At 48.3% G+C, this 17,864-nt stretch overlaps 1 protein-coding gene across 1 annotated transcript in view; it reads right to left on the minus strand.

Annotated features, from left to right (window-relative positions):
• ROR1 (receptor tyrosine kinase like orphan receptor 1) overlaps nt 1-17,864 on the minus strand; it is a 165,306-nt gene that overhangs the window by 45,671 nt on the left and 101,771 nt on the right. Inside the window, exon 2 of the mRNA XM_074545629.1 lies at nt 5,124-5,195. Within this exon, the coding sequence (XP_074401730.1) occupies nt 5,124-5,195 (72 nt within the window). The remainder of the gene's footprint in view (nt 1-5,123; nt 5,196-17,864) is intronic.

The following is a 17,864-nucleotide window of genomic DNA, read 5'->3' on the forward strand; positions in this document are numbered from 1 at the left end:
CAGGGATCAAATTCGCATCCAGTGATTTCAAAGGAGAATCTGGAATCTCTGAAGGACTGGGGCCAAAGGCAGGAGGCCTCGACCCACCTGGTTTTCCCCGCGTTTGGGTGTGTTTATGCTGTTTGGGATGCAGTTTGCCTAAAAGCCAGATCCCTCCCTGGGAGATTGTGGGATCTCAGCACCTCAGGACTGAGGTGCCACCGAGAGCACCCTTGGGGGGCTCGGGAGTCCTGGAATGTTCCAGAAGTGTCTGGTGGCTGGACTTTGATCCTACACAGGAGACGACACCTGTATGAGGACAGGAGGGTTTCACCGGGGTGAATGGTGAAGGGATTGGTTAATTAGAGGGTGAGACACAGGGTTTAGGATTTCTGTACAGGGGGGTTTAGAGAAGTAAGATGGAGGAATTGGGGCGTGTCCTGTCCTTCTTCTTCTTCTTCTTCTCCTCCATCTTCTTTGGTGATGGTGGCACTTTGGATTGGTTATTACTAAAAGTGCACCCAGCAATAAGAATAAATGGTATTGGGGAAAAATGATAAATATTGTACACGTAACAATGGGTATAAAGATAGGTGGCTGCCCGGGAGGGCGGCACAGTGTGCTCATGGCTGGCTGCTGAGCAGAGCTCTGTCGGGCCGAAAGAAAATCTTTTAGATAAACAATTAATAAACATAAAAACCGAAAGAAGAACTGAAGCCTCTTCTTGTCCTTCGATACGCGGCTGCCCCAAGGCCACCTCGGGCCTTTCCAGGCCCCTCAAACAGCTGAAAACCGGACACAGCCCTTCCAGGGAATGCCCTGGACGTGCAGTCCCAAACACTGCACCTCTCCCAGCCCTTCTTTGGACCCTCCACACTCGTTTTGGGCTGTGCATCCCCAGATCACTGATATCAAGTGATCCTTGATATGCCTTTGAATGTTCAGGATAAATCCCAGCTGGATCTTCTGCCAAGCTCTCCAGGGAATGTTGGTTCCAGGCACTGGGAAGGGCTGTGAGTCTGGGCTCAGGGTCTGGGCTTGGGATGGTGCATGTGTGGAAATGGAAATGGTTCCAAAATATTTGTTTGCCAGCGCAGATAGGCCATGAAAGGAAAAGGGAAACAGGCAAAAAACTCACAGCAATGGTTTTCTTTGGAAGCTGAAGGACCAAGGGAAGAGATCCTGGGAGGAGGAACCAACAGAAGAAATGAGCAGCAGCTCAGGCACAGGCAGGACACATCCCTGTGCTCTGGAGGAGGCTGCAGGTGGGAATGGGGCACTGCAGGTGGGAATGGGGCACTGCAGGTGGGAATGGGACACTGCAGGTGGGAATGGGACACTGCAGGTGGGAATGGGGCACTGGGGGACCCATTCCAGGGCAGCTGCATCATTACCAGCCCTGCAGAATGAACAGCCACTGGAGCTGGATCCTACTCACAGTCACAATAATATTCCAAAGCTGACCCTTTCCTGGCAAGGGCTCCAATATTATCCTTGCCTAAGGATGAAGAGATCCCAGACAATTCCTCCTGTGTGGCAGATGGAAATAGGCTCCCATTCCAATTCAGGCCTGTTGCTTTGTAAATAAACTGACGTGGGATGGAAGGAAGAAGGAGAAGCCTCTCCTCCCATGATCTGTTTTGTGGGATAGGAGCAGCTGAATGCAGGGCTCCACACCTTTGTAAAGAAGGAAGAGAAGATGGGAAACTGGGAGCTGGAGCAGGAGCTGGTGCTGAGAGGGGACAGAAGGGGAAGGAATGTGCAGGGAAGGAGAAATCCAAGGAGAAATCCCTGTGCAGGAGCACATGGATGAGGCTTTTCCAGCCTCTTGAACCACGGTCCCATGGGAGATCTCCCACCTGGGGCTGCTCCAGGCTCCCCCCACCAAAGGGAATCTCAACCAAAAACCTGTGAGCGAAAAGCTCCACCATGCATACCACCCTGGAATGGGGCTTTTCCTACCACCACAGCCCCCTTTTCCCCCCAAACTTAACTTATTTCTCCTTATAGAATTAAATATTTATAGGATCATATTTTCATTTCTCTTTCTCCCTCATGGCATTCCCTCTGCTCACCATGGTTTACCAGTAGGGAAAGAGAGAGAAATGCTCATAGCTAAATCTCCCCCGTTTAAAAAGTGATTATTTTTCATTTTTTATGCCCAGTTTGTTTGTTTTTTTAAGGTTTTGGTGAGAAACCACCTCCTCCCTCCCATCAATCGTTGCTTTCAACAGCTCTTCACGGGTGGCTGCGTCTCTTTTAAATTCATTTCCTGCTAAAAAGAATAAACGGGCAACTGTTTAATGCTGTCGATTTAGCTTATTTAATAGAAACTGAAACCTGAATAGGGCTCAGTTGTAAGATAATCACTGCAGAACTCACCCGGCGAGGGAAAGCACCAAATTAAGTCATTATTTCAAAATGCAGAATATTATTATCAAGCTGCTCCTCCTTCCCCAACACGGGGCACAGGCTGGAGGAGGAGATGCTCATTTCGAAAAGGCAGCAGGTAGAGTTGGAGCCACTTAAAGTAGGCAGGGATTTAATTGGGAAATCTGCTTGGAAACCACTTTCATGTGGTGAACTTAACAGGCTTTAAAACGAGTTTTACCGTGACGCTGGAGTACTGCAACCTCCTGGAAGACAAGTGGATTTTGACTCCTTTCCTTGGGTTGGAAATGCAAGGTGTGGCTGGGGCTGTGTGTTCTGCCCCCATCTGTCAGAGGTGGGGCAGTTATCTCTGTTCACTGGGCAGTTTTCGTTATCTCTTCCAACCAATTTTCCCTCCAGATCTCTGCTGTTCATGTGCCATTAATTATTAATTACCTTCTGTCCATGGCCAGTGAGTGTCTCTGCAGGGCTGATCCAATCCCAGCATCCCATGTGGAGAGGCTCCGCCCAGGGGAGGAGCCAAGCATTCCTACCTGGGTACAATCTGAGGTTTCAAGCATTCCTACCTGGGTACAATCTGAGATTTCAAACATTCCTACCTGGATACAATCTGAGGTTTCAAGCATTCCTACCTGGGTACAATCTGAGGTTTCAAACATTCCTACCTGGATACAATCTGAGGTTTCAAACATTCCTACCTGGGTACAATCTGAGGTTTGGGAATACCACAGCAGCCTTTGCCCCCTGCATTCCCAGAGGGAGCCCAGGCCCATCTGCAGCAGCCCTGGAGCTGCAGAGGAAAACTCCCCCCTTGTGCAGGATCCCAGCTGCAGCAGAGCCACAGCTGGCACTGCAGGAGGGCTGAGCCCCCATTTGCATTTGTATTTTAATTTTCCTAATAAAAGAAAATGTTATTCCTATTCGCCTATCTTTGTCTGAGAGCCCCTTAATTTCAAAATCATAACAATTAGGAGGGAGGGCGTTTCCATTCTCAATTTCACAGGATGCTCCTGCCCTCCTTAGCAGACACCTGTCTGTTCAAACCAAGACACTCTTTGAGATGCAAAACAAATGGGAACCGAGCCTCATTTTCCCCTCGGAGGTTTCCAGCGCTGCCCAGGGCTTGCCTTGGTCCGAGCTGCAGTTTCAGGCTTTGAGGGAAGCAGCAGCAGCGGCTCCCACATGAAAGCCCGGGTGAGACAAGACAAAGCCTGCGTGCCTCTGCCGGCAGAAGCCGCCCCTCTGACGAAGCTTTTCGGGCACCGGGGCTTTGTTTTAATCCCGTATGTAAATCCGAGCCGGGGCGTGGCAGCTGCCAGCGCTGTAAATGCTAATGAGCCGCAGCAAAGGGCCGGTAATCCCCCAGGAATGCGGCACTCAGCCCAAACCCTGCTAATTGCCACATTCCAGGTGGATTAGAAGCCGGGAAATTCATTTTACCTGTTCCTGACAGTATCTGCAGCTCAGCAACAGGTGCCATGGAGGTAACTGAGACATGCTTCAATCACACAGTGCTTGGACTCCCCAAAGTCAAAGCTTTGCCTTCTCTGGCTTTTCCAAACTTTTGAGTTCATTCTCTAGGCCATTATTTCCTGCTTTATGAAACACCAAAGAAAGCTGCCAAACAGGGAAGAAACATGGAAAGAGAGGAGGTTGAGATGGGATATCAGGAAGAAATCCTTTCCTGCGAGGGTGGGCAGGCCCTGGCACTGGTGCCCAGAGCAGCTGTGGCTGCCCATGGATCCCTGGAAATGTCCCAGGCCAGGCTGGATGGGGCTTGGAGCACCAGGGACAGTGGGAGGTGTCAACTCTTTCCCTCAGAAATTCACTGGGATTTGGGAATTCTCTGCTGATGACCACAAGCCTTCCTCCCTTTACCACCTTTGACTTTCATCTTCCCCACTGGATCACCACAAAGTCCTGCTCCTTCCCTGCTGGGAAGGCAGATGTGAAAGGATCAACCCAAAGCATCCAGAATTACATATTCTCCTCATCCTTAAGCACAGAAAACATATTTATGCATAAACATCAAACATTATGAGCACATGTTCAAAAAAACAGTAACAAAACAGACAAAAACAGTTGGGAAACCCATCTGGGGCAGAATTCCACTGTGGGAAATTTCCATCTCAGCAGTAAATGGTTGGCAAATGAAAAGTGGTTGACAAATTGCAGTGAGGGTGGCTAAGAGCATCCTCAAAGATGCACAGGTTTGACTCTGGACCTGCAGCCACTGAGGGAATGAGGAAATCTCAGCAATGAGGGAATCTCATCAATTTGCCTTAAATTAGCAGTGCTTAATTTACAAAATTAAGGAGAATTATAAACCTCTCATTTTTTTTACAATATATACCCCTTGGAGAGCTCCAAATTACACTTAATTACCACCTGCAAATGTATTTTGTATTATTAAAGCCTCAAAATTTTGTAATAGAACACATCAGAGCAAACTCAGTGCCTGATGCCTGTGAATTTTGAGTTCAAATCCAAAGATCCACCAGAAAAAGTGTGTGACAGAGCATCTTGAAATATTTTTGCCCTGTGGAATATTTTCCTGGTACAAGAAATGAACACAGCAATCTCCAGAAATCACAGAACCACATGGAATAAAATGTCAAAGGATCCCGAGTCAAATGAGGTTTATCTTGAATACCCCCAACCCTCTTTGTTTGCTGATTTGGTCAAGTCAAGAAAAATGGAGATTTTTAAAATCTGAATTCAGGTGGTTTTGGGGTTTTTTTTTGCCTGCTTACCTTTATCTAATTCACTTGAGATGTTCCATGAGGACGTGGGCATGAAATCAGCAACAAGTGAGGAATTCACTCCTGGAAGGGGAAAAGAGAAAAACCATGAGATGCTGTTAATATATGGATCCTATATCATCAGGAATCAAGCTGCTGTCATAGGAATAAAATGATTTGATGCTGTGTGCTGGCAGGCTGAGCCATCTGGGCAGCAGGAGCAGCCAAGGGGGAGAAGGCAGCGGGCCAGGGCTGGGGTTCGTTTGGCAATGCTGATCACTGTGAGGCCTCGTGCTAATTAAACAGCTGATGCCTTGTGCAGGCTGGACAGAGCTCCAGAATAAAGCAGGGATTGATTCCAAGGATCTCCTCCATGGATCCACCTTGGGCAGCACCAGAGCCCAGCCAGGGCTGCACCCAAGATGAACCAAAATGGCCCCAAAATGCACGAGGGGCACGGGCTCTGTCCCTGGGATCAGCTCTGCTCCATTTGCACCTTGCAGTTCATTGTTCCATCCCAGCTTTAGCCCAGGCAGTCCCACCCTGCTTGTTTTTCTCTCTCCAGCCCACGGGGTTTGTGCTCTGGGCTGAGATTTGGGTCATTTGTCCTTGGTGCCCAGCTGGAGCAGGAATTGTTTTGTCTCCTGCTCTGTGCACAGAGCTCAGCATTCTCTCATGTGAATCTCAGAATTACACACTAAAGCAGCACAGGATGTGAAAATATAAAAGCTAAAACCTGAGGCATCACAGCCAGTCTTTGGGATGGCCTTGACCCACCCTAAAATCTCCCCAGAGGCTTTAGAGAGGCAGAACAACTCTGCAGTGGTAGAGCCGAGGGAAACACGGTGCTGAGAGACTGCTGAAGGTGTTATCTATTCATATTTACAATTATCTGAATCCTACAAACCCAAGTGCATGAGAAGGGATGTGGTTTATACACTGAAGTTAACAGGGCTGGAAGAACTGATCTGAACCTGAACTCCAGCAGCACCTGCTCCTTGCTGGGACAATTCTTTACTCTTCAGGAAAAAGCTGAATGGAGCTTTAAGTCGGTACTTTTATTTGAAACAGCAAATCAGAGGGAGGGTAGTGTTAAGCCAGCATGTCCTGCCTAGCTCTAGGTCAAGCAGAACATTCCCTGTATCCAAATTCATCCAGGATTTAGTGCCTCCCTCTGCCAGCAGATCCACCTGCAGCCTGTGAGGCTTTTGGGCTCATCCCCCAGGGAGAACCAGATTTGATATGAGCTTTGTGGGAGGGTGGGAAGAAGGGGTGTGCACACACATTCCAGGGCATGGGAAAGCAGAGCACCCCCTGATTCCCTGTGCCAGCCAGCCCTGAGGAACCTGACCTGGAGAAGGAGGAGAGCGATGTTGGACAGCTGAGTGTGGGACAGGGAAAGTGAAACCAAACCAAGCAGGGCTCAGGGTGCCAGCCATGGAAAATGCACTGAAAATGAGCATCCCACAGCCCAGCCCTGCACCGTGGAGGGACCCCAGTGCTGGGTGGGCTCAGAGGTGCCCAGGGAAGGCAGAGCTGGGATCTGAGTTAGAGAACAGGAATGCTCTGAAATGCATCCATTTTGCTTTGACACCATCCTTTAGCTTATTCCCAGATTTCCCTCATAAAACATGGCACGCAAGGATATGCAAAGATGTCCTGCCTTTATTTGATGTGCTGGCAACTCTTCTGTTTCATTAAAAAATCACAGGGAATTGTAAACACCGGGTCACACAAACCCACAGCCCGTGCCCTCTTTATAAATAAAGCCTGGCTTAAAAGCCCACCTGGCAGCTCTGTTATCCAGTGCTCTGCCAAGTATTCCCAGTGTAAACACAGGGTTTGGAGGCATCAGAACTCCCCCAGGAGCAGAGCCCAGGGCAGAACCACTGCTGGGGACAGCCCTGGGCAGTGCCACAGCCAGCGGTGGCACCCGGTGGCACCAGCTGAGGTTTTGGCCCACTGGGCCCATCCCTTCTCATTCTCTGCTTTCAATTAACAGCTGAGCCTGTCTAACCCACATTCCCCTTCTCTAACCCATATTTTGGGACCACTTGGCTTAAACTTGCAGGGTTTAGGGACAAAAAAAGCAGATCCAGTGGCAGTATTGCTGTCATGGGGGTAGGTGACAAATAACCAGGGAGCAGACACTGCCCAGGAGCTGGTGGGTGTCAGGCTGTGCCAGAGGTTGGGATGCTTGGTTCCCTGTCCATCCTCACCCTTCCAAGCTCTCCTGGCCAAGAAATGGGACAAAAACCCCTCCAAGAGTGGGATCTGAGGGGGCATCACTGGGACCAAAGTGGTTCCTCCCTGTGTTCACAGCTCAAACCCACAGACAATGCTTTCCTCAGCCACACACTCACGTCTGGCACTCCACAATGGATTTTCTGTGGCTACTTTGGCTCACCTGGAAATATTTTAGTGTGAAGAGCCCACAAAACAACTGAATTCTGCCAACAGGTACCACACACTAACCAAAATCAACAGAAAGTACTACCAACACTGTGACCACATGCAGCATTTGTTATTTAAAACTCCAGAACTGACAACACAATGACCACATGCAGTATTTTGGTTTTTAAAACTCCAGAGTGTTCATATTGATGTTTTCTTAACCAGGCTTTGAAAACATGAATCTCATAGAGCAGACACCCCTCAGCTCAGCTAAACCACATTAGATGACCAAAGTTTCCTATTTGTGGCAGTTCTGCAGGCTGGTGACTGCTGATTTTCTGACATTCCTCAATTAAAGTTCCAAAGAGGAGCAAAGCATCACTGTGCCCATAATAACCACTTTATCTGATTGAAGGGAACTCACAGAGCAGCTCCACCATGTAGGAACAAACCACCCCCATGCAGGAGCAGAAAACATCCCAGAAAAAGGAGCAGGAGACATCCCTGGATTCCATTTCTGCCTGTGATGACTCAGGATTGCTGGGCATGAAAGTGAGAGTGGTGCCACCTCCCCTTGGAGAGGCTCTGGGATAACTCCAGGTGAGTTCCAGCCAGCCCTGGGAAAAGATGAGTCAGGGATTTGCTCACAGCATTTGGGGCACTGGCACAGACTTGCCCATTGCCTGCCACCTCCTCAAAATAGGGGAAAAATCTGCCAAATATCAGATCACAGAACCACGGGGTTACTGAGGCTGGAAAAGCCCTCCAAGGCCATCAGTTCCAAGTGCCCACCTTGTCACCAACCCTGACATCCTTGTTCCTTGGACACCTCCAGGGATGGGGACTCCAGCCCCTCCCAAGGCCTGACCACCCTTCCCATGAGGAAATTCCTCCTGGTGTCCAACCTGGCCCTTCCCTGGCACAGCCTGAGGCTGCTTCTTCTTGTCCCTTCAATATTGCAACTGAATTTTGAGTTCAGTTAATTAAAAACTCATTCTTCCTTCTTAAAACTTCCCCAATGCCCAGCTTCACCTTGAACAATGAGATTTGTTTGGAAGAAGAGTCAGCCTGAGAAATGTGATCAGCAAACAGAGCCATTATCCTGTTAAGGTTTTATTTATCCGTGGAATAATTCCAGATGAATGATGACTCTTCTTAACACTGGCAAGATAATTATCTGTTCCAACCCATGAAGAAACATTGGGTTTAAGTTAATGAGAAGTCACAACAGGCTGTGAAAAGCCAAGTAAAGTGTATTCAAACTCACTTCCCACAGAGGAGTTGGCCAAGATGTGATTTTATCACCCTATTGCACAAGTGTGGAGTGAATCTCACACGTCAGGCCTTGTAAAGCCTTTGTGATTAAATAAACTTCAGTTAGGTTTACAAAAAGCTGCACCTGCATTTGTAGGATGAGACAACAACTCAAAGAAAGATAACTGAGATGACATCAAGCCCAGAAATAATTGGAAATTTGAATGGGGAATAAATCTGTTGTGCAGAAAAAAGGAGAGAGCAAAGTAAGTCTGGGAATGAGGATATCCTGCTTGTCAGGCTCCAGGGCACCAGGAATGATGGATGCTAGGAGGAGGAATGGACACATCCAGTGGGAGCAGGGCCTGGATGGGCCTTCTTGTGGGGCAGAGATGGAAATCCCACTCTTTTTAAGGTGCAAAATAAGCCCTGTTAAAACATGCAAACAAAACATTCAAAGTGCATCCTTCACAGGTACACACCAATGCTATACCAAATGGATACAATTATTTCTATAATCAGGAATCATTTCTTTGTTCTGATAGAAAAATGAATGTGATTGCAATTCAGGTCTCACTGCAGGATATCAAAACAGCAAAAAGAACAAGGAGGTGTTTGGAGAAGGAGTTAGAAGTTTGAAAAATAAGATAAACAGTTCAGAACTCATGTTTAACATAAGAAAGTTTTCCATTTGCAAGCCTCTCGCTGACTCTGAGCAGAAAGCCTTCCCCAAGTGAGCTTTGTTATCCAGTGAAGGAATTTGCCTAAGGAAGTGATAAAAGCCCAATTTCCCGAGACATTAAAAACAAGATTGGGCAAGCCAGGGCTGCAGACACACACGGGGAGTTATCCCACGCTGGCAGCAGGGTCAGGGCAGGACAGCTTCACACGGGATGCAGGCACAGCTCTTTTTGGCCAAATCACCCATGAACGTTTCATAGCTGCACATGTACCAGAAACATCAACATCCCCCTTAAACAGGGAATAAAATCTCCAGCAAACAAACTCCCTCGGCTCTCCCACTTGGACAGAACTCCAGGGAAACAGGAATGGCAGATAAAGCTATACAGACTTAGAGAAAAGCTAATTATCCTAAGTGCTCGGTATTTTTTGCTTTTCTGCACATTCCAGACCAACACTTCATCTCTGCCTCTGTCTGGTTCCTACCTGACTGATCCCTTCCAGGATCTTCCCACAGATCTGCCTCCTGGCTGTTTTTCCCCTCAGTTCTATCTCCCTCATCTTCCTTTGCTGCCTTTTGCATTCTCTGCTCCCCTGATCCTTTGTGAGCTCCCCACAGTTTCCATCTGATCTCCCAGATATTCCATTTTGCAATCAGCCACTTTCCAGCATTTTCACAGCCCACCCCGGAGCTGCTGAAGGAAATTTGGACAGACTGCAATGGGTACAACCCATTAGTTACTAATTTTCTTGTCTGTTTAAAAGCTGGCACCATCCTGAAATTTCTATCATATATCTCAAATTTTTGCTTATATCTTTAATATGTGGAAGGATTTTCAGGAGAATTCCTCTCTTTCCAAAAGAGATGGGAATTGTGAATACTTCAATCAGTTGAGTGAGGGAAAAGTGAAAGGAGATGGGGAATTATTGAGCATTTCTGCTCTTTGGGTAAGGCAGGTGTTCTCTCAAGGAGAATCTGCTGCCTTTAATGGTCTGTGATAGCACAGGTCAAACCTATAGATGCTAATCCTCGTCCCACAGCACAAACCTTCCATGGATTATTTAAAAAACCAGTCCATGTTAAAATATACTCTGACAAGATGCCTCCACCCTTCCATGCTCAGGTGAAGCTGCTATTCTGAATATTTTGGACGACAAGAGCCTACAATTATACACAACAAAATCTGCCCCAGAGCATGAAGCTGTCCCTGATGAGGAGGGTGGAATTCTGCACGATGGCATTTCCCCATTAGCTGTGCTCCTTGAACCCTCTGATTCCATGGCTGAGACAGCAAAGGGAAAGCTGCTTCTGCCAGAACCGTGCCTGGGCAGACCCAGAGGGTAAGAGTTTACCAGATCACAGAATCCCAGAGGTTGGAAAAGACCTGGAGGATGCTCTGAGTGCCCCATGCCCGCCTTGTGCCCATGCCAGGAATTCCTTGGGCACCTCCAGGGATGGGCACTCCAAACCTCCCTGGGCAGTTGTTATGGACTTTTTCAATGAAAAATCCTTTCCTTAGGATTTCTCCTCCTGAGAAGCTGGGAGGCCTCAGGAACAAAATGCAAACAATGGTTATCTGCTGCTGTGGGATGCAACAGGTGCATCTGGGATTGGTCTTATGTGGTTGTTTCTAATTAATGGCCAATCACAGTCAGCTGGCCAGCCACAAGATTTTATTATCCTTTCTATGAAATCCTTTCTTCTATTCTTTTAGTATAGTTTTAGTATATAATTTTCTTTTAAAATAATATATACAATAATAAATCAGCCTTCTGCAACATGGAGTCAACATTCCCATCTCTTCCCTCATTCTGGGACCCCTGTGAACACCACCACAGACCCTTCCAGTCCTGAGCACCCTTTCCATGGAGAAATTCTTCCCAATGTGCAACCTGAGCCTCCCCTGGCACAGCCTGAGGCCGTTCCCCATCCTGTCCCTGTCCCTGTCCCTGTCCCTGTCCCTGTCCCTGTCCCTGTCCCTGTCCCCTCCTGAGCCTCCTTTTCTGCAGGCTGAGCCCCTGCCCAGCTCCCTCAGCTGCTCCTCACAGGATTGAAATGATTCCTCCAGAGCTCCAAACTGTCATCACCGTGTCCAAAATACATTTTTTTGGTGAAGGACCCTCTGGAGCTCTCCATGCACAGATGAATTTGTGGGGTGCCAACAACTTTCAAATGGTTAATTTTGTTCCAGCTCTTAAAGTGTGAAACTCCTGCACATCTACCTGTTCTTTATCTGCAGTGTTATCATTATTGATAGCCCTGGGCAGGTTAATAATTGGCATTAGATAGGGAAATTTTCAACATCAGTGAACAATTCAGGCTCTGTGGATTTCAAACCCACCAGACATTCATTTCCAGCCTCAAAAGGGAGACGTGCAGCGGGATGATTTCATTTAGTGCAGGACTGGAAATTGTTAGGAATTTCATTTATATCCCATCCCTTCCATCTGTCAGAGCGCCTCAGCACTGCTGCTGGTGCTGAGGTGCTCTGATAGATGGAAGGGATGGGATATAAATGAAGTTTATAAAACCCACCCCAGAAGGCTGCTGAGGAGATGAAAACTCCTTCTCAAAAACGTAATTCTTGAATCTCCAAGTCATCAGAAAATTATTTGATTGCTACATCTGAGTCCCTGCAAACTCTTCAAATATCTTCAGATGTTCTGGCAGCAGCCTGGTGCCTTCCTCAAGTCAGTATTTTTAGTAGCTTGATCTTTGGCTAAGGTCATATCAGTTAAAAATTGTTTTCTTCCGCGGGATGGGAGCCGTCTCTTGGAAGAAGAGGTTTTTAAGAGGCCCGTTTTATATGCTAATACCTTAATCCTAAATTTCTAATTACCGCCCTACAATTCCTTTTGATTGCAGCTATTAATTACAGATTATCATTAATGTTAGATGGATTTAGAAGTCACTGTGGAATCCGGGTGCACTTTACATTACTCCAAATTGGGTCGTTAACAGTTCCACTTAAGAAGAGCCAAACGCTGCGCCCTGGAGCAAGCCACAGCTTTAATGACAGGGAGTGAAGAACAGAAATGGCCACTTGGCCGAGGGCCAGCATTTCCAGCTCACAGCGGAGCCTTTGTGCCTCCCGAGCTGCAGAAATGTGCCCAGGATGGCTCTGCAGGGCACTTGGGCACCACATTGCTGGGATGGCACCGCTCAGGTGGAGCTGGAGATAGCCCACACTGCACCAACTCACAGGATTTTCACAGGGGCTTTCTAGGAATTATTATTTGTACTCTGCTTAGTCTGAAATATGAGGGATGTGGAAGGAAGATGTTGGAGGAACACTGTGTTTTCCTGCCCATAAAAAAGAGGTTTTAGTGGATATGGATCTAGTTGGAGTTGTAACACTGGAAGAGGGCACAGCAGAGCTGCTCGTCAGGCAAATTTACAAAGGCTGGGAATTTGCATATTAAATGGAAATTTAATCTCTCCAAACCTACCTGGATTTTTTTCCATGCCCTGAGCTTTTGTAGAGAGAAGAGAAGAGAAGAGAAGAGAAGAGAAGAGAAGAGAAGAGAAGAGAAGAGAAGAGAAGAGAAGAGAAGAGAAGAGAAGAGAAGAGAAGAGAAGAGAAGAGAAGAGAAGAGAAGAGAAGAGAAGAGAAGAGAAGAGAAGAGAAGAGAAGAGAAGAGAAAAATGGAAATGGGAAGCACCCAAAGAAAACTGCAAGAGAAGGAAGTAAAAAGCTGACAAAGGCAGGAAGAAATTGGATGGGGCTCATCCAGAGGTGGATGGGACAAAAACAGAGGAGTGACAAAACCCCACCAGAATATCACAAGCAAATGGAGAAGGAGAAGGATGTCCTGGGGCACCATTAAATGAAGATTCTTCAGTGCCAGGAATGGTGAGGAAGAGTCCAGGGAGGGATGGAAGGAGCATTGGGAGGCAGCACTGTGGCTGTCTGAGATGAAGAACATTTCCCTCCCAAACGTTCTGGAGCCTGAAAAGTGTTGAGATCTCTCCAGAGCCTCCCTTGCAAAGCCTGCTGTGATCCATGAGTAACACGATGTCATAATTAAAAGGCAAATATCACGTATATGCGGAGAACTTTTATAGACTTTATACATATGGGATTTTATAGATTTATTGTTGTTTTGCCCCCCTTGTGTTGTTATCATGGGGTGGCCTGGGTCTGGGACATTTGGGAGGGTCTGCTTGTCACTATGGTGACATCTGACCTCCAATCAAGATGTCAGGCCATGATCTCCACCACTGGACAGTGAAGAAGGAGTGGATGGACAAAACTTTGGGAAGGGCTAAAGGGTTAAAAGGCAAAACCTACATCATGTAGGTGAGCACATGGTGGAAAAAATCCTCTGCTCCCAGCACTGTAATATTTTCTCTATTCAGTCTTATGTTGTATTTTTGATAAGGGTTAAAAACCTTTTAAATTTTTTGAAATTGAGTACAGTTTCTCACACCTACACATCCTTGTGACTCCAAGTGATCCACAGCCCACATTTACTCATGGAATTTGCTCTCCTGAAGGCCCCAAAGCCATGCACAGGCACCCTGGGGGCCTGCCCCTCTCCTGGCACAGGTTCCCGTGCATTTCCCTCCCCACCAGCAGAACGCGCTCGGGACAGACGTGTTTGGAGACGAGGATGAAGTGGCTGGACAGGGCTGCACCTGCTGCCTTGTCCCTGGCTTCCATCAGTGCCACTGCACTAAATCCACCCACAAAGGCCTGAAAGAAGGCAGAGGCAGCCAAGCCCAGGGAGGGCAAACAAGAAATCATTTACATCCCCCATAAATCGCGGCACGCCGTAACTCCTCACGCCGACTGCCGAGGACGAGGAGAGCAGCGAGCCACAATTAAACCCTTATAACCTGGGCAGAAAATTACAGCAGAAGGCTGCCATGTGCAAACCCACGATGACTTTTTCGAGCCCGATAATTATTTTTGTTGCGGCGACGAAAAACGGGGCCCGTGTCAGCTGATGAATTAATGGGAGGGCCTGAAACAATTACTGCTTCAATCCACAGCAGCCTCCCCCGTGTAAACACGCTGCCTTTTCTTGCAGATCCTCGTGCTACGGGGCAGACATTGCCCCGTGACTTATTGGCTGCCCATGATGGAGTAGTAAATGCTCAGGCCTGTTTGATGGCTGCAGCTCCTGCCTCAGGTTTTACATGGCTCGGTGGTGATTAATGCACAAACTGCCAACTGCAGCCAGAGGCTGAAAGACAAGGCCACACTGTGAAACCTATGCTAATAGAGCACAATTTATATAAAAAGGGGGGAATGTAAATATTTAACTGATGCCAGAGCTGGATGCTTTGGCCAAGCTGGGACTGAGCTACATTGATTGTTCAGGAGGAGCTTACACCCTAAAACCCTCACAGGCCTGATCTCAGACAGGCACTGAAGGTGGATTTAAAACTTCATTTCTTCTGCTAAAAGGCTGTTTTCTTAAATTTTGGTTCGAGTGGAGCAGATGCCGCTTGCAAGAGCTGCTCTGTGGAGAGCTGGGCCCAGCTCAGGGCTCGGTGGGAGCTTGACCCACATCCCCCAGAGACAACGGCAAACCAAGGCCCTCCAGCTAATTAGTGTTTATTAGCAGCCTCCAGAGAGGGCAGGGGCTCTGGGAGGTGAGGATTGAACTGCCTGCTCATGGCTCTGGGTTGGGTTTCAATCACAGCACAGGCTGTCCTCGTCCTGCCCCTTGTCCTGCCCTCACGGCACTGCTGATCCAGGCTGTCCTCACACAGCCAACAAAGGCAATTATGCAGGTAATTAGTCTGCACAAAAAGGTTTACATCAATGCTCCAGAGGTTTCTTTTTAATCCCTTCATTGATGGAAGGAGTGAATTGATTTAGCCACAGTTACAACTTATTTACTGTTAAGAAGGTTTCCTAAATGCAAGGTTCAGCGGCATCTTCTGGATCCAGGTACTCACTAACATCAAGAATAATTAAATCCAAACTTAACCAAATTTATTTTCACTGCCGTTTTGGGGGGGATCTTGAGTCTCATCAGTGGCTGAAGCATCCTGCACTGCATTCCCAAGGATTTCCAAGGATATTCCAGGGAATCTCATCCCATCCCTGCCACGCAGAGCTCAGCACTGGCAGCCTAACAACAGCCACCAAATCCAAAGGTCTGACCAAATCAATCTCCTGAATCCTTACATTATGCAGCAATCCTTCTGCACTCCCAAAGCTCAGCCGGGGCTGCTTTTGTCGGTGCAGAAGAGCCGCTTGTAAAAAACACAATTAAGACGTCACGAGCCTTCACCTTAATTGCACCCAGCAGCACAAACGCCTGTGGGATTCGTGACCCCAGAGTGGCTCTGCCACAAAATCCCAGGCCGCAGTGTCTAAAAGTTAACAGCCTGTACAATGGAAAACCACCGGGAGCAGGGCAGAGCCGGCTGGCTCGGCCCTGACTGCTTCGGCAGGCGCGGAAGCCTCACGGAAGGATAAACCACTGATGATTTTTTTATTAGCTCCACAAACAAGGAGCTCAGCATTTGGTGCGGTGCTACTGCAGAGCCACGGGGATTAGGTTTCAAAGCCGTGGCAACTGCCATGCTTTAAGGAACTCGTTAGGCTGGAAATGGATATGGGCTCCCTCTGGAAGGCAAGGCAATCCAAATAAACACACAGCACAGCAGCACGTCCAGATGAACTTCCAGGGGAGCCCCGGCTCCTCCCCCAGGAGCAAAGCCCACAGCAGTGCCAGGGTTTGTGGGGTCCCAGGGCACCCCCTGTTCTCTCTCTGAGGAGAAAATCCCAGAGCAGTGCCAGGGTTTGGGAAATTCCAGGGGATCCCCTGTTTTCTCCCTGAGGAGAAAATCCCAGAGCAGTGCCAGGGTTTGGGAAATTCCAGGGGATCCCCTGTAACTCTCCCTCAGGAGTAAATCTCAGAGCAGTGCCACGGTTTGTGAGGTTCCAGGAGACCTCCTGTTCTCTCTCCCAGGAGCAAAGCCCAGAGCAGTTCCAGGGTTTGAGAAATTCCGGGGGAATCCCTGTAACTCTCCCTGAGGAGAAAATCCCACAGTGGTACCAGGGTTTAGGAAATTCCAGAAGACTCCCCTTCTCTCTCCCAGGAGCAAAGTCTAGAGCAGTGTCAGGGTTTAGGAAATTCCAGGGGACCCCCTGTTCTCTCTCTGAGGAGAAATCCCAGAGTAGTGCCAGCGTTTGTGAGGTTCCAGGGGATCCCCTGTTTTCCACCTGAGGAGAAAATCCCAGAGCAGTTCCAGGGTTATGAAGTTCCAGGAGACCTCCTGTTCCTTCCACAGAAGAAAATCCCAGAGCAGTGCCAGGGTTTGTAAGGTTCCAGGGGACCCCCTGTTTTCTCCCTGAGGAGAAAATCCCAGATTTAGGATTAGGAAATTTTAGGGGAAAAATAGGTTTAGGAAATTCCAGGGGACCCCCTGTTCTCTCTCTGAGGAGCAAAGCCCACAGCAGTGCCAGGGTTTGTGGGGTCCCAGGGCACCCCCTGTTTTCTCCCTGAGGAGAAAATCCCAGAGCAGTGCCAGGGTTTGGGAAATTCCAGGGGATCCCCTGTAACTCTCCCTCAGGAGTAAATCTCAAAGCAGTGCCACGGTTTGTGAGGTTCCAGGAGACCTCCTGTTCTCTCTCCCATGAGCAAAGCCCAGAGCAGTTCCAGGGTTTGAGAAATTCCAGGGGAATCCCTGTAACTCTCCCTGAGGAGAAAATCCCACAGTGGTTCCAGGGTTTAGGAAATTCCAGAGGACTCCCCTTCTCTCTCCCAGGAGCAAAGCCCAGAGCAGTGTCAGGGTTTAGGAAATTCCAGGGGACCCCCTGTTCTCTCTCTGAGGAGAAATCCCAGAGCAGTGCCAGCGTTTGTGAGGTTCCAGGGGATCCCCTGTTTTCCACCTGAGGAGAAAATCCCAGAGCAGTTCCAGGGTTATGAAGTTCCAGGAGACCTCCTGTTCCTTCCACAGAAGAAAATCCTAGAGCAGTACCAGGGTTTGTAAGGTTCCAGGGGACCCCCTGTTTTCTCCCTGAGGAGAAAATCCCAGAGCAGTGCCAAGGTTTAGGAAATTCCCTGTTCTTTCCCCAGGAGAAAATCCCAGAGCAGTGCCAGGGTTTAGGAAATTCCAGGGGACCCCCTGTTCTCTCTCTGAGGAGCAAAGCCCACAGCAGTGCCAGAGTTATAAAATTCCAGAGGATCCCCTTTTCCTTCCCCAGGAGCAAAGCCCAGAGCAGTGCCAGGGTTTAGGAAATTCAAGGGGACCCCCTCTTTTCTCCCTGAGGAAAAAATCCCAGAGCAGTTCCAGGGTTATGAAGTTCTAGGGGACTCCCTCTTCTCTCTCCCAGGAGCAACGCCCAGAGCAATGTCAGGGTTCAGGAAATTCCAGAATTTCGTTTCTTCCACAGGAGCAAAGCCCACAGCAGTTCTGGGGTTTAGGAAATCCCAGGGTAGCCCCTGTTCTCTCTCCCT

The sequence above is a fragment of the Zonotrichia albicollis genome, chromosome 8 (genome assembly GCF_047830755.1).
Source record: "Zonotrichia albicollis isolate bZonAlb1 chromosome 8, bZonAlb1.hap1, whole genome shotgun sequence".
NCBI classification, from domain to species: Eukaryota; Metazoa; Chordata; class Aves; order Passeriformes; family Passerellidae; genus Zonotrichia; species Zonotrichia albicollis.